Below are 24,589 nucleotides of genomic sequence, written 5' to 3' on the forward strand. Positions count from 1 at the left end.
TATAGGGAGTAGAAGGGTAACAAACGGTCTGGTGGGGAGGAAAGCAGTACAAGAGAGGGAGGGAGCGGGGGCTTAATTATAGAAAGACTACAGGGAAAATAAGGGGGGGAGATAGGAAGGGAGAGGGTAGAAAGGGAAGTAAAATAAGGGTGGGAACTAGGGGGATTGTTCAAAAGCAAACATTGGTATAGAAGGAAATAGTGAAAGAAGAAAAGGCAGGGAAAGGAGCAGAAATCAAAATGCTGGGAAATACACAGCTGTTAATCATAACTCTGAATGTGAATGGAATGAACTCGCTCATAAAACGCAAGCAAATACCAGAGTGGATTAGAGTCCAAAACCCTACCATATGCTGTCTACAAGAAACACATATGAGAAAGGTAGATATACATAGGGTGAAAGTAAGAGGGTGGAGCCAAATCTAATGGGCATCAACTGACAAAAAGAAGGCAGGAGTCGCAATCATGATATCTGACAAAGCCAAAGTAAAAATAAATCTAGTTAAAAGAGATAGGGAAGGTAATTACAGCCTGATAAAAGGCAGTATAGACAGTGAGGAAATATCTGTACTCAACATGTATGCATCAAATGGCATAGCATCCAAATTTCTAAAGGAGAAACTAGAGGAACTCAAGGACAAAATAGATATAAAAACTATACTAGTGGGAGACCTGAACCTTCCTCTATCCAAACTAGATAAATCAAACCAAAAAATAAATAAGAAAGAGGTAAGAGAAGTGAATGAAATCTTAGAAAAATTAGAGTTAGTAGACATGTGGAGAAAAATAAATAGGGACAAAAAGGAATATACCTTCTTTTCTGCAGCACATGGTACATTCACAAAAATTGACCATGTATTAGGGAATAAAAACATTACAAACAAGTGCAAAAGAGCAGAAATAATAAATGCAACTTTCTCAGATCACAATGCAGTGAAAAGAATAATTAGTAAGGGAAAATGGAGAGGTAAATCAAAAATTAATTGGAAATTAAACAATACGATTCTCCAAAACCAGTTAGTTAAGGAACAAATCATAGAAACAATTAATAACTTCATAGAAGAAAATGACAATGATGAGACATCCTTTCAAACCCTATGGGATGCAGCCAAAGCAGTACTCAGGAGGAAATTTATATCCTTGAGTTCCTATATTAACAAATTAAGAAGGACAGAGGTGAATGAATTGGGCATGCAAATTAAAAAATTAGAAAGTGAACAAATTAAAAATCCTCAGATGAAGACTAAATTAGAGATCCTAAAACTCAAAGGAGAAATTAATAAAATTGAAAGTCAAAGAACTATTGATTTAATGAATAAGACTAGAAGCTGGTACTTTGAATACTTACAAAAATATAAATTGCCAAGCCTAAAAGAGGAAGAAATAAATTACCTTAACAACCCCATTTCAGAAAAAGAAATTGAACAAGCCATCAAAGAACTCCCTAGGAAAAAATCCCCAGGTCCAGATGGATTCACAAATGAATTCTATCAAACATTCAAAGAACAACTAATCCCAATATTAAACAAACTATTTGACAGAATAGGCCAAGAAGGAGTTCTATCAAATTCATTCTACGACACAAACATGGTACTGATCCCAAAGCCAGGCAGGTCAAAAACAGAGAAAGAAAACTATAGACTAATCTCCCTAATGAATATAGATACAAAAATCTTAAATAGGATACTAGCAAAAAGACTCCAGCAAGTCATCACAAGGGTCATCCACTATGACCAGGTAGGATTCATACCAGGAATGCAAGGATGGTTCAATATTAGGAAAATCATCCATATAATTGACCATATTAACAAGCAAACTGACAAAAATCACATGATTATATCAATAGATGCAGAAAAAGCCTTTGATAAAATACAACACCCATTCCTATTGAAAACACTAGAAAGTATAGGAATAGAAGGGCCTTTCCTAAAAATAATAAACAGTATATATCTAAAACCATCAGCAAACATCATCTGCAATGGGGATAAACTAGAAGCCTTTCCAATAAGACCAGGAGTAAAACAAGGATGCCCATTATCACCTCTATTATTTAACACTGTAGTAGAAACACTAGTAGTAGCAATTAGAGAAGAAAAAGAAATTGAAGGTATTAAAATTGACAATGAGGAGACCAAGCTATCACTCTTTGCAGATGATATGATGGTTTACTTAAGGAATCCTAGAGAATTAACCAAAGAGTTACTCGAAATAATCAACAACTTTAGCAAAGTTGCAGGATACAAAATAAACCCGCATAAGTCATCAGCATTTCTATATATCTCTAACCCTTTTCAGCAGCAAGAATTAGAAAGCGAAATACCATTCAAAATCACCCTAGACAATATAAAATACTTGGGAATCTATCTGCCAAGACAAACACAGGAACTATATGAACTCAACTACAAAACACTTTCCACACAATTAAAACTAGATCTAAACAATTGGAAAAACATTGACTGCTCATGGGTGGGACGAGCTAACATAATAAAAATGACAATCCTACCCAAATTAATTTACTTATTTAGTGCCATACCCATTGAACTATCAAAAAAACTTCTTTACTGAATTAGAAAAAACCATAACTAACTTCATTTGGAAGAACAAAAGATCAAGGATATCTAGGGAAATCATGAAAAAAAATGCAAAGGAAGGAGGACTTGCAGTCCCAGATCTCAAACTATACTATAAAGCAGTGGTCATCAAAACAATTTGGTACTGGCTAAGAGACAGAAAGGAGGATCAGTGGAATAGACTTGGCATAAATGATCTCAGCAAGACAGTTTATGACAAACCCAAAGACCCCAGCTTTTAGGACAAAAATCCATTATTTGATAAAAACTGCTGGGAAAATTGGAAGACAGTGTGGGAGAGATTAGATTTGGATCAACACCTCACACACCACACCAAGATAAATTCAGAATGGGTGAATGACTTGAACATAAAGAAGGAAACTATAAGTAAATTAGGTGAACACAGAATAGTACACATGTCAGACCTTTGGGAAGGGAAAGATTTTAAAACTAAGCAAGACTTAGAAAGAGTCACAAAATGTAAAACAAATAATTTTGATTACATCAAATTAAAAAGTAATGTAACTAAAATCAGAAGGGTAGCAACAAATTGGGAAACAATCTTCATAAAAACCTCTGACAAAGGTTTAATTACTCAAATTTACAAAGAGCTAAATCAATTGTACAAAAAATCAAGCCATTCTCCAATTGATAAATGGGCAAGGGACATGAACAGGCAGTTCTCAGCCAAAGAAATCAAAACTATTAATAAGCACATGAAAAAGTGTTCTACATCTCTTATAATCAGAGAGATGCAAATCAAAACAACTCTGAGGTATCACCTCACACCTAGCAGATTGGCTAACATAACAGCTATGGAAAGTAATGAATGCTGGAGGGGATGTGGCAAAGTATGGACACTAATTCATTGCTGGTGGAGTTGTGGATTAATCCAACCATTCTGGAGGGCAATTTGGAACTATGCCCAAAGGGCGATAAAAGACTGTCTGCCCTTTGATCCAGCCATAGCACTACTGGGCTTATACCCCAAAGAGATAATAAGGAAAAAGACTTGTACAAGAATATTCATCGCTGCACTCTTTGTGGTGGCCAAAAATTGGAAAATGAGGGGATGTCCTTCAATTGGGGAATGGCTGAACAATTTGTGGTATATGTTGGTGATGGAATACTATTGTGCTAAAAGGAATAATAAAGTAGAGGAATTCCATGGAGACTGGAACAACCTCCAGGAAGTGATGCAGAGCGAGAGGAGCAGAACCAGGAAAACATTGTACACAGAGACTGATACATTGTGGTACAATCAAAGGTAATGGACTTCTCCATTAGTGGCAATGCAATGTCCCTGAACAATCTGCAGGGATCTAAAAAACACTATCCACAAGCAGAAGATAAACTGTGGGAGTAAAAACACCGATGAAAAGCAACTGCTTGACTACAGGGGTGGAGGGGATATGACTGAGGAGAGACTCTAAATGAACACTCTAATGCAAATACCAACAACATGGAAATGGGTTCGAATAAAGAACACATGTGATACCCAGTGGAATCGAGCGCCATCTATGAGAGAGGTGGGGGGGAGGGGGGAGGGAAGAAAAGAAAATGATATTGTTTCCAATGAATAATGTTTGGAAATGACCAAATACAAATTAAAAAATTTTTAATTTAAAAAATTTTTAAAAAAGGAAAAAAAATAAAAAATAAAAAGAAACTGTTTAATTAAAAAATAATCAAGGCATGAGGTGATGAGGGCCTGGACTAGAGTGATAGCAGTGTCAGAGGAGAGAAAGGAGCATATAAGAAAGATGTAGTATTGGTGAAATTGAGATAGACTTGAGCAACAGCCTGGATATGAGAGGCGAGAGATTGCGAGGAGTCCAGAATTACTCCTAGATTTCAAGCCTAAGAACTAGGAGACTAGTCATGCTTCCTACAGTAATTGGGAGGTCGGAGGTTGGGAGGGTTCAGGGGGGAAAGATGAGATCTATTTTTGACATAATTGAGTTTAACACGACTACTGGGAATCCAGTCTGAGATGTCTGAGAGGCAGTTGGAATGTAAGGTTGAAGGTCGGTAAACAGATTGGGGAGGGAAAGGAAGATTTGAGAATTATCAGCAGAGAAATGGTAATTAAATCTATGGGAGCTGCTGAAATCATCAAAAGTGAATCAGAAAGGAGAAGAGGTGAGGCCCAGGACAGAACCCTGAAAGACAGTTTAGATATGATCTGGAAGAGACTGTTCAGAGTTTATAGAAAGGTGCCCAGACCATACCACTCTTCTGCCAATACTTAGTATTGATTCTAAGGCAAAAGGTTAGGGGAGTTTTTGGGGTTTTTTTTACGGCAGGCCTATTCTGCTTCTGTTTTCTTTACCAAGGATCATGATTTTCATATTTGTAAGGAAAAATGATTAAATAACAACTGAATCTCACAAATAAGTCAAGAGGTAGTAATTATGCATGTAGCTGCTCTCAATGATTTCTAAGTCATCAATCCAGGATAAATTAGCTCCCATGGTCCTGAAAAAAATGGTAGTTATGTTGGGAAATTTTCTCAGTCTTCATTCTACTTGTTTGATTCATCTGAAGCTTTTGGTCTCCCCTCCTCTATTTACTCTCACCTCCTTCAGATTCTGGACACTGCTTCAATCTGGTTCTCTACCTATCAACCATGTTTTCACACGTTTCCTTTGCTAGATCAACTGTTTTGTGTTCCCTATGCCCAGGGATCACCCAAGTCTCTGTTTTGGATCCTCTCCTCTCTTCAGAGACTCTTTCTCATCTAATCCCATCAGCTCAATGATACTTCCTTCTCCTCTTTAGTTTCTGTTATCTTCCTTTAAGGGTCAGCTCAGTAACACAACTGAAGTAAAGCATCTTTTAATTCCTTTAGCTGTTAAATTTTGCATTTCCTCCCAGAAAATAACTTCCATTGAGGAGAGGGACTATTTAATTTTTCTTTTTGTACTCCTAACATTTATCATATTTGTTATGGGAGGATTAAGTAAATGAAAAGGACTGTACCTGCAACTTAATTGGTATAGGGAATTCCCAGAATATCCTCTATCACTGAAGCTTCTTTGCAATCTATGTCTTAGAGAGTTTCCTAGTTCAAATGACTTCTCCAGGGTCACACAGCCAGTATGGGTCACAGGAAAGACTTGAAGCTAATTCTCCCTGGTTCCAAGACCAGCTCTTTATTTCCTAAAACACTTTCTCTCTTTAAGTAAGCAGATATTTGTTATTGATTTTTTTCCGAGAACTGTTGGTAAATTCTGAGAAGATGAAGCAAACTGGAGAAATATAACAAGCTGATATAGAGTAAATATTCCTATTCTCAGAAAAGAGGGGAAAGGTGGTTTATAGGCCAATAAGTTTCTCTTTGATTCTTGGCAAAATTCTGAATCACATTATTAAATAGATGGTCTATGAGTATTTAGAAAGGGAAGTCTTAGAAGCTGAATTGCTTATATGAGCATTAGTTATAGCAGACTAACCTTATTTTTTTTTATTAGACTGGGTAACTGGCCCAATAGATTTAGTAGAGATGTAGACTACACAAAACATACCTATTCGCAAGTGGTTGAAAGGCTAGACCCCAAAAGAACTGACTGCCATTAATGTGTTCGTGTCAACTTGGATACAGGCACTGAGTGGATATCCTAGTATCTGTTCTTGACCCTGTATTGTTTTATGTTCTATCAAGGGCTTAAATAAAGCCATAACTATAATGCTGGGAAGGAAAGCTAACTTGGTGGATAACAGTCAGGATCCAAAAAGATCTTGATTGGCTATAATGAGTGGCCAGATCTAATTAGATTATGGTTATCCCTATTTAAATCTCAAGCCTTACTCAGGTTAAAAAAAAAAATCACTCTTACAGTTTCTGTGAGTGAGATGTAGGCATTTTAATATGATAAGAGTGACCTTCCAATGATATCTTAAGTTGTACTGAAAGATATAAAGTCTGGGTTAAAGGAAAATGATTCCTATTCTATTCAGGACTTGTGAAATTTCGTACATACGTAGTACTATGTTCAGTTCTAAGAAGGACATTGAGAAGTATATTTAAAAAGTTGACCAGGATGGATGGTAAAAGGCCTGCAGACAATGTTATATAAGTAATTAGTTGGAGAAACTGGGGATAATATAGCCTGAGGAAAAAAATTAGGAGAGCTCAGAATTGCCCTTTAAGTATCTGAAGGGCCCCCATGTGATATGGAGAAAGGTCTAGCTCTGCTTGGTCCTCAGGAACAAGAGGTAGCTGCAGAGAGACAATAATCAATGCTATTCAAAAGCAGAAGGGAAAGAGAAAAAAGTTTTAAATTACTTACTATATGCTAAGCACTCGGAATATAATTTATAAGCAAGTAAAACAGGCCCTGACTCAAAAGAATTTCCCTTCTAATGGGACAAAATATGTAAAATAGATAAGCATTAGTGAGGGATGACACTAAAAATTACCATTTTTTTCTGGAAATTCTCTCCTCCTTAGGTTTTCATGACATTACCTAGTACTCCTCCTCCCAGTCTGACTGCTCACTGGTTAGTCCTTCATTCAGATCAGACCTACTAACTATAAATAAGAGTCCTCCAAGGCTCGGTTCCTCTTCCCCCTCCCTCCATTCTGTCTCCTTTGGTGATCTCATGAGCTCCCATGGGCCTAATTATCAACCTTACTGAAATGACTCCTAGATCTATTTATGCAGCCCTAAACTCTCTGCTGAGCTCTAGTTTCACACCACTAAATGCCTGGTGGACATCTCAACCTGGATGTTTGATAGGTATCTCAATTTTCCTATTTTTGTCATCATCTTCCCAGTCATCCAGGCTCACATTCCCAGAGTCATCTTTAATTCCTTACTTACACTCACCCCATATATAAAATCTGTTGCCCAGTTTTATAATTTCCATCTTCATAAAATCTCCCATATACACTCCTTCTCTCTACTACTCACCACTATGACCATCGTCTGGTTGACCTCCCTACCTCAAGTCTCTCCTTCAATCCAAACTCCATTCAGTTGCCAAGGTGATTTTCCTAAAGTATAGTTCTGATTTCCCTCAATAAACTCTAGTATCAAATAATAATAAAATGCTCTACTTGGCTTTTAAAACCTTTCATAATCTGGTTACTTCCTACCCTTCCAAGACTTCTTAATACTTACTGATTTTCTACAACACACTCTATAATCTAGCTACACTGCTTTATTTGCTCTCACACACACACACACAAACACACACACACACACACACACCCCTCTCCCAACTTTGTCCCTTTTAGTGGCTGTCACATTAGAATGTGAGTTCCTTTGGGGCAAGGGATCAAGTTTTTGCTTTTCTTGGTATATATGTCCCCAATTCCCACTAGTCTCAGGTCTAGTTATATACTTGCCCCTACTTACTCAGTACTCAGTATGGTGCTGAATAAAAGAATAATAGCCCAGGAGTCTGAAGATCTGGTTTCTAATCTCATGTGGTATTAGAAAAATAACTTAATCTTTTGGTGATTGGTCTGTACAATTAGATCAAATTATATGAACTATAGGGTTCTTTCTAATGTTAAAATTTTAAAGTTCTAAACTTTTTTGTTAATCAGGTTATTTTGGTGGCAACATTTAAAAGTAGTTAATATGGCATAGTTTGTACCAACAGACTCTGCCAGGTTGGGAGGTGTCCCTAAACCATTCAAGACTAAAATTGCCTTTCTTCCCTTGCAGTGAAAAAAAATATACCAACACAGACCAGGAGGATGGAACCTAGAAGAGAATCAGCTGAAGAAGGGTCTTTTTTGAATGTAAGATAGGCCTTTCAGGTAGATAATTCAATTTTAGGTTTCCACTATACTTCACAGCAATCTAATTTGGTTCAAAGAATTCCAATTGCTAATTTTTATATAGACCTTTAAGGTTTACAAAGTATTTCATCTGCATTATTACATTTAGAGACAGGATGATAGAGTGGAAAGAATGTTAGATTTGAAGTCTGATAACTTGGGTTCAAATCCTAGCTTTCCATTTTACTATCTAAACTGGATCTTTAGTCAATTATTAGCAAATTACTCAACCTCTATGGGACACTGTTCTCATTCATCTATAATTATTATTATTTTTTAAACCCTCACCTTCCGTCATGGAGTCAATACTGTGTATTGGCTCCAAGGAAGAAGAGTGTTAAGGGCTAGGCAATGGGGGTCAGGTGACTTGCCCAGGATCACACAAGCTGGGAAGTGTCTGAGGCCAGATTTGAACCTAGGACCTCCCATCTCTAGGCCTGGCTCTCAATCCACTGAGCTACCCAGCTGCCCCCATATAATTATTTTTTTTTAAAGAGAAAGAACAAAGTTCATAATGGGACACAGAAATGTTTGATGTCAAAACTATCAAGTTAAATTTGAAATATATTAAAACAAAAGTTAAAACAAACTATATGTAGTTAAGATTCACAGTTCTTCTATGCTGGCTTCTTTTTCTGATCTTTGTGTATGAAAATGTATATGTTTGTTCACATCTGTGTTGAGATCATAACAATAAAAAGAAAAAATTAAAATAAAAGAGAAAGAAATCAAGTGGTCTGGTGGAATTCTGTGGTGAACTCTACAAGAAAAAGTAGAATAGTGTCCTCCTTGGTCATTCCATTTAACTTCATGTACCTAAGAAGCTAGGAAGCAGAAAGCAGCTTATAAATTTCATTGGTGTCCTTATACTGAATCTAGAAAACCTAGGAGCATCATATAAAAGGCTCCTAATTTCTCATGTTTCTTAAGAAGTTGACAAAAAATTCTAGTCTCCTAAGAATATATTCTCTTTTATTTCAAATAGAAATTTATCATGTTTTCCAACAAACTTTTTACATTAGAATAGTCCTCTCTATGATCTGCAAGATAGATTACCAAAGACAATAAATAATATACAGGTGAGGAACTAGTAAAAGGGTGAGACAGTCAAAACTTAATATCATTTGAGGAGGATGAAAGAACCACAATTTCCTCTACTCTTACTCTAATCTTAAAAGCCAGTAGGTTTATAAGCTGCTAATTGCTCATTTCATCCTTCTGATGCCAAGAGCTATCTATTCACCTACAGGAATTTGGGGAGTCTTCCTGTCTCAAAGATGAAATGAGATAAAATCTATAAATTGCTAAGCACAGTGCCTGGCACATAGTAGGAACTATATAAATATTTATTCCCTTCCCTTTTCCCCTTCAAGACATATATATGTGATAAAATAAGAATCTGTAGGATCCAAGATTTAAAATTGTGAAAGACCTTAGAGATCATCTCATTCAATCCTCTCATTTCACAGATACAGAAAGTCAAGTCCAGAAAAGCTAAGGGACATGCTTAAGAAGACCGGCCCAATCAACAGAAAGGACGGAAATCTGGTACATACTCCAAATCCTTTTTCACCACACCATGTTAATTTCTACAGAAGAGTAGTCAATTTGCCAACTGTCATTTTCATTTTAGAATCAGAGAACTCAAACTAATCAGAATAATTTTACTCTGCCAATCAAATTTCCCTAGAAGCAAACTTACCAGATGACAAAAGGCATGGATAAAATTTTATAAAATACTGAAGCTTACCAATGAAATAATTTTTTCAGAATTGAATTTTTCAAATTTCATCATTTAATCAAATATATTATTTTATTTAGAAATACTCATTCCAACCATCTCCCTTGATAAGAATCACTAAGAGCTTATATGTCACTGGGAAATATCCCCACCGTCCTCATAAGTAGGAATGGCTACAATAGGTTCTCAATGGGTCATACCAAACACTAGGGACCACTGCATGAGAATGCATGTGCTTATTTTAATAGACCTATGATGGTGAAAATTAGCACATTTTAAGAAATAGTGATTTCTTAATAGTGCTTTGTATTCTAAAACCCATTTCATCCAAAACCCAACTAACCCAATAAATTCAAAGAGAATGAGAAAGAGACAGAGACAAAGAGAAAGTGTGTGTTTGTGTGTGTCTAATCTTTTCTGAAAGGCAATCCAGAAAACCCTCAAAGAGAGAGCTAAAATAGAGGCCATGACTTGAATGAGACATAGTTAAATATCAGATGAATATCAGGACAACTTTATGTGAAATAACAGGTCATTTATATAAGGAACATCAAAAAAGTCCCCAGACAAAAATATCTTGTCCAATAAGGTCTTGAATTCTACCAGAAGTATTTTATTCCATTATTAAGTATTGCTTTTAAAATGCAAATATATTTAGAACATTAAGTTTCTTACTCAATAAGTAGGGACTTAAATTCTGTCATTTTCTATCTCTTCCTAAAAAACAAAAACTCCAAAGGCTTCAATGACAAAGATTTTGCCCTAGAATGCAGAGATCATGGCTGGTGAGATTTTCACACAAATGCTTTCTGGCTGAAGATGATCATTTGCTTCCAAGAAAGTAAAAGGAAGGACAGTTTTCATGCCTCATGAAGGCAGGCAGCTTACCTCTGAGGTTTCCGAATATCCCAGAGTCCTACTCCTTCCTTTGAGTTGGCTGTGGCTAATAACCTGGGTTCCACAGGGTTAAACATGACACTATGAAAGGCTGATGGATAGTTTGCCAGGCAGAAGGGCTCTGCAGGAGAAAAAGAATTTTGTTCAATTAGTTTATGTGCACCTTTGGACAATACATGGGCAAATAAGCAAAGGTGAATAAAAAACCACATATGGCAAAACAAATTCTTCACTGAGTGAAAATTCCAACATGGCTAATAACCTTTTTTTTTTAACCCTTATCTTCCATCTTAGAATCAATACTGTGTATTGGTTCTAAGCCAGAAGAGTGATAAAAGTTAGGTAATGGGGATTAAGTGACTTACCCAAGGTCATACAACTAAGTGTCTGGGACCAGCCTAGGACCTCCTATCTCTAGGCCTGGCTCTCAATTCACTGAAGTATCTAGTTCCCTCAGGCTAACAATCTTAGGGATGATTTGGGGTTTTTATATCACCCTTGTATACTTCAAAATATTAATTTAAATTATTAAATGTTATTTTCTCGAATATGTAAATTTTTTAATACTTTTCAAATTTAAAACAATTACATTAGACAGCCACATGCATTGAATCTTCAGATACCCAGAAAAACAAAAATGACTGCTAAAGGCAAGAATAATTATATAATTTGGTGAGTAGAATTAAAGTCTATAATCAGTGGAAGGGGATGGGGAGAAATGTGCAAATCATAATCACAAAGATCCAACTATTGTGAAAAGACCATCAGATTTAAAGTCAGAAGATGTAAAATTGAGATTTGAACTCTGGACGTCAATCCCCACAAGTCCTTGCTCCACTTCCCTAGAAGGCTTTGTAATCTCACGCAATTCTGAGGTGGGCCAAGATCGAGGAAGGATTTAAGCTGATGGCAAAGGCTTTTGGGGTCTTTTTCTCTCTTGGACTTCCGTTTTGGGGCAGACATGGTTCTTTCCATAATGTAGGTGAGGTCTTGTCTAGGCCTCTGTGGCCTAGGCACCACGTGTTTCTTATCCTGTATTTTCTTCAATCCTTAATCTTCAATAAACCTCTAAAAAAATATAATACTCCTTGCAGAGAGAAACTAATTTCTACCTGCCTCAGTCTCCCCCTAAATTTTAACTGTTACAAAGACCAGGGACAGAAGCACAGCCCTGCTATTTACTACCCATGTGACCTTAAAGTTAAGTCACTTTGTTGGGTCTCAATTTTCTCATCTGTATAAAAAGGTTATTGGACCAGATGACCTCCAAAAATCCCTTCCAACTCTAAATACTTTGAACTTGTTATTAAAATTACAAATTAAATAATAACTTGAAAAGAACTCATAAGTTTTCCTTTCTGATTTAAATTTTTTGCCAACCCAAAAAGGGACTTTAGTGAAGAAAAAAAAAAATCTCACACTGAAATACTAGAATTTAGTTTCTAGGTAGAAGACAAGGAAGAAAAAAAGGATTTGAGGTCTAATCTTTTTTTTTTTTTTATAACCCTTACCTTCTGTCTTAGAATCAATACTGTGTATTAGTTCCAAGGTAGGAGAGCAGTAAGTGACTTGCCCAGGGTCACACAGCTAGGAAGTGTCTGGGGCCTGATTTGAGCCTAGGACCTCCTACATCTAGGTCTGGCTCTCAGTTCACTGAGCAACCCACCCAGCTGCCCCCAATGCCTAATCTTGAATTTAACCAATTCCAAATAAGCATCACCTAGATGAAACCCTGTAGCTCTCAAAATATGATGATCCTTGTAGGGAAAAAAGAAAAAAAAATTGTTACCTCAGAGAACACAGTTTTCATGCTACCCCATTAGACAGGATGTAAAAGCTATTTCACTGTCCAAGACTCCAGGCAGGTACAGAGCACTGTTAAATAATTATCAGGCAATTCCAGAGCTGAAATTCACCCTATATGTCATAGTGCTTTTGCCTGTCTAACAATGAGAATGTCTCAGGAGGGGGATCAATCAGAATACTTTTAGGGTCTAGAGAGGACCCTAGAGAGGATAACAGGTGTTTTGGAACACAATTCAATACAGTCTTAGGGTCATAGGATTTTAAAGCAGCAAGGAACCTTAGAGATCTAGTTTCATCCGTTTATCTGTTAGCAACTAGCTTATAATTTAACAGGGAAATTAAAACATTAGGATATTTCATCTGACAAGCACAATAATTACAAAAGGACACTTGATCAGAGATGATAGAGAAGTATTGAAAAACAGGAAATTAACAAAACAAGGAAATATATGCCTTAAATTTTAATTAAAAGGTAAGAAAGATGGTGGTACTGCAAGAAGAATAAGCTTGTTAAAGGAACTTCAGGAGAGTCAGACTGCTCTACACTAATAGATCTTTGCCTCAAATTCTAGATAAAAATTAACCAAGTATAGAGAAAAAAATTAGATTTCACTAATCTATCTACTAAACTAGCAAATAGTGAGAAAAGATTTATGTGTAGACAAATAATGGAAAAGATGCTGTATTAGGTGTCAGAGAACCTGGGTTCAAATCCTAGTCATTCCATTTACTCTATGATCCTAGGGTATTCTCTCTCATGGCCTCAGTTTTCTCATCTGTAAAAATCAGGGAATTGGACTAGATGATCTCTGAGACCTCTTTCAAGGCTAAGTCTATACTTAATAAATACCTACCATGTGCCAGACACAGGGATAGGTTCCAGGAATACATACCTATGTAATCCATCTCAATAAAAGAAATAATTCTCATTATTATTATTGTTGTTATTATTATTATTATTATTAAACCCTTACTTTCTTAGTACTAAGAAGGGCTAGGCAAATTAGGTTAAGTGACTTGCCCAAGATCACACAGCTTAGAAATGAAGCCAGATTTGAACTCAGGTTTTTCTGACTCTAAGGCCTGGCTTTCTATCCACTGAGCCATCTAGCTACTCCTTGAAATTCTCTTTAAATTTTAAGTTCCAAACAGAAAAGCCTTAAGTCTTCTAGGTCTTGTGCAAAGCAAAAAATCTAGGCCTTTGGGCCTATGGCAATGATGTCAAACCTTTTAAAGATGGAGTGCCAGGCCCCACCCAGACTTAGTGTTACACCATGCCCCTCCCTCCTCCACCAAGTGCCATGCCCTGCCCTGCCCTCCATACCTTGCCTCCGGGCCCCCCACCCCAAACAAGGGAGGGAGAAAGCACTACCATTGGGCTGCTGGGCAGAGGCACATGTAAAGAAGAGGAGAGGAGTGACCTGAGCACTCCACTCCCCTCCAGCTATGGGCCACACTGTGAGCTCTGCTCCCCTCAAACCAAGCTCCTCTCCTACCCCAACACAGGAATCACCTTCACCACAGACTCAACAAGCCACTCTGTGTGCATCACACCCTCACTCAGCATAGGAACGCCTCCCCCCTCAGGCACCTTACCCCAGACAGGGGAGAGAGGAAGTGCTCCCATTGAGCTGCTGGGCAGAGGGGTGGGTCATGTGAGAAATGTCCTCAGGTGCCTGTGGAAAGGGGGAGGGGAGCAGCCCCTTCTGGCATGTATGCCATAAGTATGCCAAGACGGACCTAGGATATGAGGAGGCCACTGATTTTTCCCATTAGAATCACCACAATGTCTGTGGCAGAAATATTGTCACTTCAGTGATAGGATGCTTTTATTTAAAATGTATCATTTCTGTGCTGATGATTACTAGATACACATAGAACCTTGGGCCTGGACTCAGAAAGATGTGAGTTCAAATTCTGACTCAAACATTTCCTAGCTCATGTGATTCTGAGCACATCACTTAACTTCTGTTTGCTTCAGTTTCCTTACCTATAAAAATGGGGATAATAGCATCTCCCTCCAGGAGTTATTGTGAAGATAAATAATATTCATAAAGTGCTTTGCAATCCTCAAAGTACTATATTAATGCTAGCAATTGCTATTATTATTTATTCAGTCCTAAACTCCAGTCTCACATTTACAACTACTTACTGGAGATCTTAAACTAGATGTCCAAAAGACATCTTAAAATCAACATATCTAAACTAGAATTCATTATCTTTTCCCTCTTCCAAACTTCCCTTTGCAGCTAAGGGCACCATCATTCAGTCACCCAAGCTCACAATTTAGAGAACACACTTTCTCTTACCCCTCATATTCAAGATATTGTTAAGTCCTATTGACTTTTTATGTTTATGGAATCTTTCATACTGACTTACTTCTCTTCTCTAAGCTCTCAATACCCTCATTTTACCTACTACAATAATTTCTAGTTGGTTCCTTGTTTCAAGTCTTTCCCCCCTTCACGGGTCTACTCTGTACTCTGCTGTCAAAAGGATCTTCCTAAAGCAAAGTCATGACCATGTCTTCCCACTCCCATCCTTCATTCAATAAACTCTAGTGGCTCCCCATCATATCTTGGATCAAATAGAAAATTCTGTGTTTGGGACTCAAAGTTCTTCATATTTTGGCTCTCCTACCTTCTTAGTTTTCTTTCATCCTACTCCTCCTTACCCCTGCACACCCTGAGGCCTAGGGACACTGTCCTTGCTATTCCTAATGCATCTCTTGACTCTATGCATTCTCAGGGGCTATCCCCCAATGCCTAGAACTCTATCCCCCTTTCTCTCTGCTTCTTGATCTCCCTGAAGGCCTGGCTGAAATCTCACCTTCTACAAGAAGCCTTGCCTGATTCCACTGAATCCTAATGCCTTCTCTCTCTTCTTTATCTCCAGTTTGTCCTGAGTATATATCTTGTTTGTATCGTTGTTTGACTGTTGTCTCCCCCAACAGACTGTGAGCTCCTTGAGGGCAAGGGTTATCTGCTGCCTTTTTTTTTTGTACCCCCAGCGTTTAGCCCAGTACCTGGCAAACATAACACATGCTTAGTAATGTTTGTTGACTTACTGACATGCTAGGTTACATATGGCAGGTATGTGGATATGTAGAAAAAGATGAGCAAAACGACTGTTAGAGAATGTCATTCAAACTGACTACTTCCCCATGTATATTCCATGGAGATGTGCACGAGTGTGTGTGTGTGTGTATGTGCACGAGCACATGCGCGGGTCAAACTCATGCAGGCTTTAATATTTAGCTATCACCAGAACACCCAGTCATCTTTTTGCTCACCCTGCTGCCATATGTGCTTAGCATCTCCCATTTCCCTCTTTGCTCAGGGAAATGTAATCAAAGGAGTATTGCTATTGTTTATGGAACCGTAAGTTCCTAGGCTACCCATCATTTCATCCCTGTGACTTCTCAGCTCAAATACTGCCTGGTACTCTTCTCTTGTTAGCTTACTCCCCATGAGGAAATCTTTTGTCTTTCTGTCATCAACATTACTACCTCTGAAGTCTACCACTGACAAAAAAAGGGTTTTCAAAGAACTAAAAAGTCTTCAGCCACAACACTCACCTCCATGCGGAGATTCCCGTATGTCCCAGATGAGAACTCGTCCATCATCCGATGAGCTGGCAAAAACATTATCATTCACAGGACTCACAGAAAGGCCATACACGGCATCTTCATGGGCAAATACATCCAAGGTCTCGCTGCTGAGAGACAGAGCAGAAGAAAGAGAGAGACACACACATACGCAGACTTCCACCCTTCTGAGAGTATACATGTTTTGTTGGGGGGTGGGGGATTGTGTAATTATATGACAATTAACCACTTTTCCTTTGGACTACACTTATTATTTCATTAGTGAGTAAATTCCCCCAAAGTAAACTATCAATCCAAATCTCTGACAGTTTTAAGGTCTCAGAAGGCCATCTGACATACTGAGAGGTAAGATTTGCCCAGGGGCCACATAGATAGTATTGGTCTCCTTTTTTCTAAGAAATATGTAATTTTATCAATAAGAAATGACAAATATGAAGATTCAGGTACACTTGGAAAAAACTGAATGAACTGATGAAGAGCAAAGTAGAACTAGGAGAACAGTTTATACAACTACCACAAGAATGACAAAAAGAACACTGAAAGACTCCAGGATGCTGATCAAGGATGTAACCAAAGATAAGTGTGCCTGGCCCCATTTAAGAGAGATAATGGACAAAAAGGTACAAAGCGAGGCATACAATTTCAAACCTTAACAATGTACTCATTTGTTTTGTTTACTTGTATTTATTTGTTGAACAAAGAGAAGGTACAGAATCACTGTCAAGTCACAGTGATGTTCCCCCCAAAATACCCCTGCCCAAATTTTTTTAATTCTTAAAAATTCAACATTTTAAATATACAATAATATTGTTCGTTTGTATTTCCTATTAATTGAGCAATCATTCAACAGACCAATCTGACTTTTACTTTCTGGGATCCTATAAGGATGGAAGGCCTTGAAATTGTCATATCTGATTGTGATTGAGGGTTTAAAAAAAAATATGCTAGAAATTGATTTTACAAATGGTTCCTCCTTCACCCTTTTAAGTTTTTTCCTAAAAAGAATATTATGGTGACTGTTAATCATTTTGATCAAAACAATATAAAAATCATAAAACTATAATATGTTCCTTCTTTAGAAGAGGAATTTTGTAGCTTTAATTTTTTTAGAGAGCATTATTTTGGCCCAAGAAATCTGCCTCAGCATTATAAAAGCAATCAATCACCTTCACACACAAACAACCTATTTACCTTTCAACATCATGGAGGATAACTTGTTCATCATTTCCTATAAGGAAGAAAAACAAATGGCTAATAACTGAAGATATCTCCATGCACATTTTCAGTTAGCACGCAATAAAAATTTCTTGTAAAAATCAACTACTTTGATCTTAATTAGAATAGTTAACTGGAAAAGTTTTAAAAAATAAATTTGGAGGCGGGATAGGAATGTTATATTGTGTAAAAAAAGGTCAATGGCAAATAAGAATGACAAAATAACGTTCTCAATGTAATCTAATGTTTATTTTAAAAATAAAAAGAACATTTCTCTTTCTAAATATATGGCAACATTAGATCTAAGTTTTTCCATTTGCAAATTCCATTTCTTCCTTCTATCAAAAGACCTGAGAATACTGCACTAAAATAAAAATATTTAGTGAATCTTTTTTGCATGAAATTCAGCTTTTGAAGAATTAAGAATTAATGTGAAAAGAAACATAATAAATCATTTCCCAGTCTATGATGAAGGTTTAAGCAAGAATGGCCCAATGGACAGATGTTATAGCAAGTATAAATTCTGGTCTCAACCCTAGTCATGGCCCCTAGTATTGGCAGCAACTAGGAAGCAAAGCTGAATCAACTACTCTAATTCACCTAAGAATGAGATAATCAGGGAAGGATGGGAGTGATTTCCATTTACCTCTTCCAGTAAACACAAATGTATAACAGTCACCTTTACTCAGGAGAAATTCTTTAAGCAGTTAGTAATTTCCTAACATGGTAACAGGAAGCTAAAAAGGTCTTCACTGAACTGTCCCACTTCAGGACCGTGGCCACAATAGCAATAAGAGGAATAGCACTTCCTCTTACCTCCAGAAAACACTTTTGTGTTCCCACTGTTGAAAGCCAAGCAGAAGATGTTAGAATGATGCTCTCCTTTCAACTGTATAGGTTTGACCCTGGAGTGGATGGCTTGTTCCATGTGCCACAGCAGAACCCTGCGGTCATCACCTCCTGGGGGAAAAAAACAGGGGTATAGTATTATAGTAAGAATACACATCATGCAAGATGAATAGGATAAACAAAACTACGCTAAATGAGTCCCCTTGTAGATTCCTAGAGATTCCAAGTGCCTCTTGGTGAAATAAAGAGAGCAGAGGTAGCAAGTCCTAGTTGCTTGCCAATGCTAGGGACTATGCCTAGGGCTGAGACTAGAATTTATACTTGCTATGACATCTGTCCATTGGGCCACTCTTGCTTAAACCTTCATCATACAGTGGGAAATGATTTTTCATGTATCTTTTCACATCTAGGTTACATTTTACCCTCTCTTTCCTTCTTATATAACTGAAGAAGACCTTTATTCCCCACATCTAGAAAAATGTTGTCCAGCCTCTAGTTCATTCTTTGGCTTCTCACTGTCAAATTCCAATTATTTGTCCAGAAGACTAACCTTGATCTTTCCCTTAAAGTGTTTCTTTTCCTTCTTTATTTGCATTTTGGCCTATTTCAATCCTAAAGAGGTCTAAGTGAAGACTCTAGTTTTTGTTTCATTTATATCCAAGAACAAAAAAAAATGTATATTTAAAGTGAAGTAATTGGGGGGTGGGGGGGGGTTCAATATGACTGAGAGCCTAAAATATAATTCCTTGACCTGTAAAATATCTAAATCACACAGAACACAAATATAGGATGAAGGTAGATGATACTAACAACAATAATTATTCATGTTTACTTAATACTTTCCTCACAATTGAGAAAGCATTCCAAGTATTACCTTTATTTAAAGGCGGGGAATGAAAGTCAAAGAAGTTTAAGGGAAGCTTTGCAAAAGTCTAATTTAGAACAAAGGAAACTCCATAGATGTGCTATAGACTTGCACTGGCCTTGCCTAGTCCCTGGTTGCATCATCTATCTTGTATACTAGCCATTCATTCTTAAGTTGATTTAATTTTTCAAAGTGAGGGTCTCATAAAGTGTCCTAGAATTGAAGGAAATCAAAAGTTGTAAATATTGAGCATGTTGAAGACAGTCTGGATCAAGACTACAACACCTGAAGAATCAGGTATTCCTCTGGCAGGATCTGTTTCTGCTATGCCTCCAAGGCATCGAGTAACCACTCAACAATTGCTTGATAATCAAGTGACTGACTTTATGCCCTTTAACCCAGCAACACCACTGTTAGGCCAATACCTCAAGAAAACAACCAGAGAGTAAAAGGGCTCACTGAACAATAATATTTATAGCAGCTCTTTTTTAGTGCAAAGAACTGAAATGTATTGTAGGAAATAATGAAAGGGATTGTTTTAGTGAAACCTGGGAAGAGTTGTGTGAACTGTGTAATAAAATGAGCAGAACCAGGAGAATAATTTCTTTTCCACATTCCCTTAAGGAAGGAAAAGCCTGATTCAGTAGAACACGTTTGAATAGGATGCAATGAATATAAGGAGTATCTGACACAAAATTTTTCTTGTCAGACCTAACCCTAAATACGTTTCTAACCCTAACCCAAACCCAAACCCTAACCCTAACCCTAAATACTTTTCTAACCCTCATTCTCATAGGGAAGTGAAAAGCTGTTCTCCATGCTGTGTTGTTTCAAACCTAGAAGCAGGAACAGAACGATACTATCTAGGAATATGAACAAAGTTTAAAAAGGTCAACTGTAAAACAGGAGGAAGGTTGGATATTTCCAAGTCCTATTGTTCCCCAGCAATTCGGCTAGCAAATTCATTAAAGTATGAATTCAAGGAGGCAACTAGGTGGTGTAGTGGAATCAGAAAGACCTGAGTTCAAATTTGACTTCAGACCCTGGGCAAATGACTTAATCCTGTTTGCTTCAGGTTCCTCATCTAAAAAATGAGCTGGAAAAGGAAATGGCAAACCACTCCAGTAACTGTCAAAAAAAAATCACAAATGGAGTCACAACTGAAGCAACTAAAGAACAAAACAGGTTCAAGTCTCTAATTGCATAAGGATAAACTATTTGTCCCATAGCATTCAACTCCAGTGAATGCTACAATCAAACAGGTAGTCTAATTGGGAAAGCTTGTAGCCTGTGCTAGAATATATATATATATATATATATATATATTTCCCAATGGGCAGAGATTAAGATATGACTTCATCAAGATAGCCTCCTAGGTGTGCACTAGAACACTAGATCTCTGCATCACCTTTTCAAAGTAAGCTATAGGTAGTAGCTAAGTATTCAGGGAGCAATATAAGGCAAAACCAATTTATTCTAAGCCTTTTGTGTTGATTTTATCTTAGACAGTTTTCAAAAAGTAATTTTTTCTTATATTTTTTCAAAAGTTAATTTTTATAGAATGTTAAGTAGTATCTATCTAAAACCATCAACAAATATCATCTACAATGAGGATAATAGAACTCTTCCCAATAAGATCAAGAATGCCCATTATCACCATCACTATTCAATATTTTCCAAGAAATGTTAGCTTTAGGAATTGAGAAGAAAAAGAAATTGAAGGAATTAAAACAGGCAATGAGGAAAGTAAACTATCACTCTTTGCAGATGATATGATGATACACTTAGAAAATCCTAGAGAATCAACTAAAAAAAACTAGTTGAAATAATAACTTTAGCAAAGTTGTAGGATAAAAAATAAACACAAAAATCAGCATTCCTACATGATACCAACAGTCCATCAAAAGAAAGAAAAGAAGGGGGGGGGGGAAGGGAAGGACCAACTTATACAAAAATATTGGCAACAGTTCTTTTGTGATGGCAAAGAATTGGAACCTAAGGGGATGTCCATCAAGGGAATGACTGAACAAACTGAGGTATATAATGATGATGGAATGCTATTGTATTATAGGAAATTATGAATAGGATGATTTCAGAAAAAGCAAGAAAGATCACATGAACTGATGCAGAGTAAAATAAGAACCAAGAGAAAAACATTGTACACAGCAACAGCAATAATGTATGATGATCAACTTTGAAAGACTTAGCTACTCTCAAAGCAATACAATGATGTAGGACAATTCTGTAGGACTTACATCAAAGAACGCTATCCACCTCCAGAGAAAAAACTGCAGGAGTCAGAATGCAGGTCAAAGCATCCTGTTTTTTCACTTTAGTTTGTGTTTTTATTTTAGGGTTTTGGCTTTATATGAGTATTTTCTTATAACAATAACCAATATGGAAGTATGTTTGGCATGATAATACTTGTATAACCCAGATCAAATTGCTTACCATCTCAGGAAAGGGAGAGGGAAGGAAAGGGAGATAATTTGGGTCTTATTTCAGAAAACATATGTGAAAATTTTAATTGGGAAAACAAAATATCTTTAAAAAATTAATTGTATTTTGAATATAACAAACACCAAATAAAACACATATTTCCATACATGTAACAGAACAGAAAAAGAATCTTGTGCATGAACTGTGGATCCCAAATAGTTTTTTAAATATATAAAAAATTCATCTCGTAATTTTCAAAGATGTTTTACTTGTCTGATTCTTTCTGGCCTTCTGTTCATTCTGTGCATTTTTACTTATTTTAAACAAATATATATATATATATATATATATATACCATGTACTGATTCTAAGGCAAAAAGTATTAAGGGCTAGGTGACAAGAGGTAAGTGACTTGCCCAGGGTCACATAGCTAGGAAGTGTCTGGGGCCAAATTTGAACACAGGATCTCCCCATCTCTAGGCCTAGCTCTCAGTACATCGTGCCACCTAGATTCCCTCAATTCGGTGCATTTTAAAACATGTTTCAATGCCATTCTTTTCTTTTTTTTGACTTCTCTATCTGTAGTGGCCCTCTGCTCCCTGCCTATTTCCCCAAATTGAAAAGTCAAAAGAAAAAGGAAAGTTCTAGTTACAAATATGCAGAGTCAAACAAATTCCACATTGATCATATTTGACAATGTGTCTTACACTAATGCATTGCTGGTGGAGTTGTGAGAGTTGATCCAACCATTCTAGAAGGCAATTTTGAATTATGCCCAACGGGCTTTAAAAGAATGCATGCCTTTTGATCCAGCAATACCACTACTAGGTCTGTATCCCAAAGAGGTCTTAAAAAACAAAAACAAAAACATGAAAGGACCTGTTTGTACACAAATATTTATAGCTACACTTTTTATGGTGGCAAAGAATTGGAAACTAAAGAGATGTACCTCAATTGGGGAATGACTGAACAAGATGTGGTATATGATGGTGATAGAATATTATTGTGCTATAAGGAATGATGAATAGGAAAATATATGTCTCATTCTGCAGAGTCCATCATACTCCTTCTGTTGAGAAATGGGCAGTATGCTTTATCATGAGTCCTCTGGAATCATGGTTGGTCATTCCACATTGATCAGTCTTTCAATGTTTGGTTTTTTTTCTTTATTATGTGTGAAGATTGGAGTTGGCTCTCCCCTGATTGTAACAATAATGGTACTTGGCTCTTCCCTGATTGTGAAGATTAAATTATTATCCCTTATCTATTTTTAGATTTAATCCCCATAAATGTAAACACAGTACTTAAAAGTTAAGTATGGAGATCTACCCATTTTGGGATTTAACCAAAAAAAGTACAAACAACTATCTCACACGCTAAGTGAGAGGTCTGTGGCCCATGTGTGAAAGAGTGGGTGACGAATCAGAATCAACTGACAGCCTTCTGGGCAGTCCTAGAGTGGAGCATCAGCTGTGATGGGTAGACATAAAGATTAAGGGAAGTGACACAAGAAAAAAGGTCTTTAAAAGAAAGACAAGGGCCTGAACTTGGTTCTCTCACTTGGAGTAGAACCTCCTGTGAGTAAGAGTTCTACTGAAGTTCTCCTGGCAGTTCTACATTTCTTCATTCAGAAGAGTGCTGGCTGGACCTGTTTCCTGGTGATCCCCTTTCCTTGGCTTTCTGGTGAGTGCAAGGCTGACTCCCTTTCCCTTGGCCTTTCTGGAGGCACCAGCCTCCGGAAAGGCCCATCATCTTGAGAGTCCTTTCCCTTGGCAGGAACCTCTGAACTCCTGCCAGGCTGAAGAGAATCTCTTTTTCTTCTTTCACTCTTCCTTAATATCTTCACTCTTTATTGTAAAATAAACTACCATAAATTCCATTTTGACTTTACTAATTCATTTGGAATTTAATAATTAAATCCCTGGCAACCAACTAAAATATTATTCAGTCCAACCATAAATTTAACATGTTAAATATATTGTTCTCCTGTTTCTGCTCATTTTACTTGACATTAGTTCATACAACTCTTCCCAGTTTTCACAATTTTTCAATTCCTATAATACAGCCAGTTCTTTGCCAAAGAGCTACTATAAATAATGTTGTACAGTGAGTTTCTCTCTGTGATCTCTTTGGGGTACAAGCCTAGCAGAAGTATTGCTGGGTTAAAAGGCATAAAGTCAGTCATTTGGTTAACAGGCATTTGTTGAGTGATTACAATGTACCAGGCACTCTGCCAAGAACTAGGGAATACAGTAAGGCAAAAATGTGGTCCCTGGCTTTTAAAAAGTTTACTTTCTAATTTTGGAGACAATTATGCCAAAAAAAAAAACTGGATGTACAAGATATAAACAATTTAGTGAGTTTTGAAAAACAGTTTCACATTACTTTTCAGAAGCATTAGAATAATTCACATTACTGTTTCTTTAATTATTATTGATTTGAAGCTTTTTTCATGTGATTCTTGATGTCTTGGATGCCTTTCTTTGAAGACTACCTGTTCATATCCTTCAGTCATTTATTTATTCAACAATGACTGCTATTTGAATTTATGGTTTACATATCTTAGATATGAAACCTTCAACAGAGAAACTTCCTGCAAAGAATTTTTCTTTTTTTAACTACTCCTCTGATAATAGTATTGGTTTTGTTTATGCCAAAACTTATAATGCTATGTAATTAAAATCATTCATTTTATCTGTTGTCACCTTCTCTATTCCTCATTTTGTCATGAACTCTTTCCCTATTTGTGGAAGCAATTTCTTCCTTACTCCTTTAATTTATGGTGTGACCTTTTACATTTAATAATA

At 36.8% G+C, this 24,589-nt stretch overlaps 1 protein-coding gene across 3 annotated transcripts in view; it reads right to left on the reverse strand.

The window, feature by feature from the left end:
- Nucleotides 1-24,589, reverse strand: part of DCAF5 (DDB1 and CUL4 associated factor 5) — a 199,848-nt gene that overhangs the window by 146,377 nt on the left and 28,882 nt on the right. For all 3 annotated transcript variants that reach the window (XM_016423271.2, XM_016423273.2, XM_007473097.3), the window contains exons 2-5: nt 18,446-18,589; nt 17,606-17,642; nt 16,385-16,524; nt 10,993-11,122 (exon numbers count right to left, since the gene is read on the reverse strand). In XM_016423271.2, coding sequence (XP_016278757.2) covers nt 10,993-11,122; nt 16,385-16,524; nt 17,606-17,642; nt 18,446-18,589 — 451 coding nt within the window. The remainder of the gene's footprint in view (nt 1-10,992; nt 11,123-16,384; nt 16,525-17,605; nt 17,643-18,445; nt 18,590-24,589) is intronic.

The sequence above is a fragment of the Monodelphis domestica genome, chromosome 1 (genome assembly GCF_027887165.1).
Source record: "Monodelphis domestica isolate mMonDom1 chromosome 1, mMonDom1.pri, whole genome shotgun sequence".
Lineage (NCBI taxonomy): Eukaryota > Metazoa > Chordata > Mammalia > Didelphimorphia > Didelphidae > Monodelphis > Monodelphis domestica.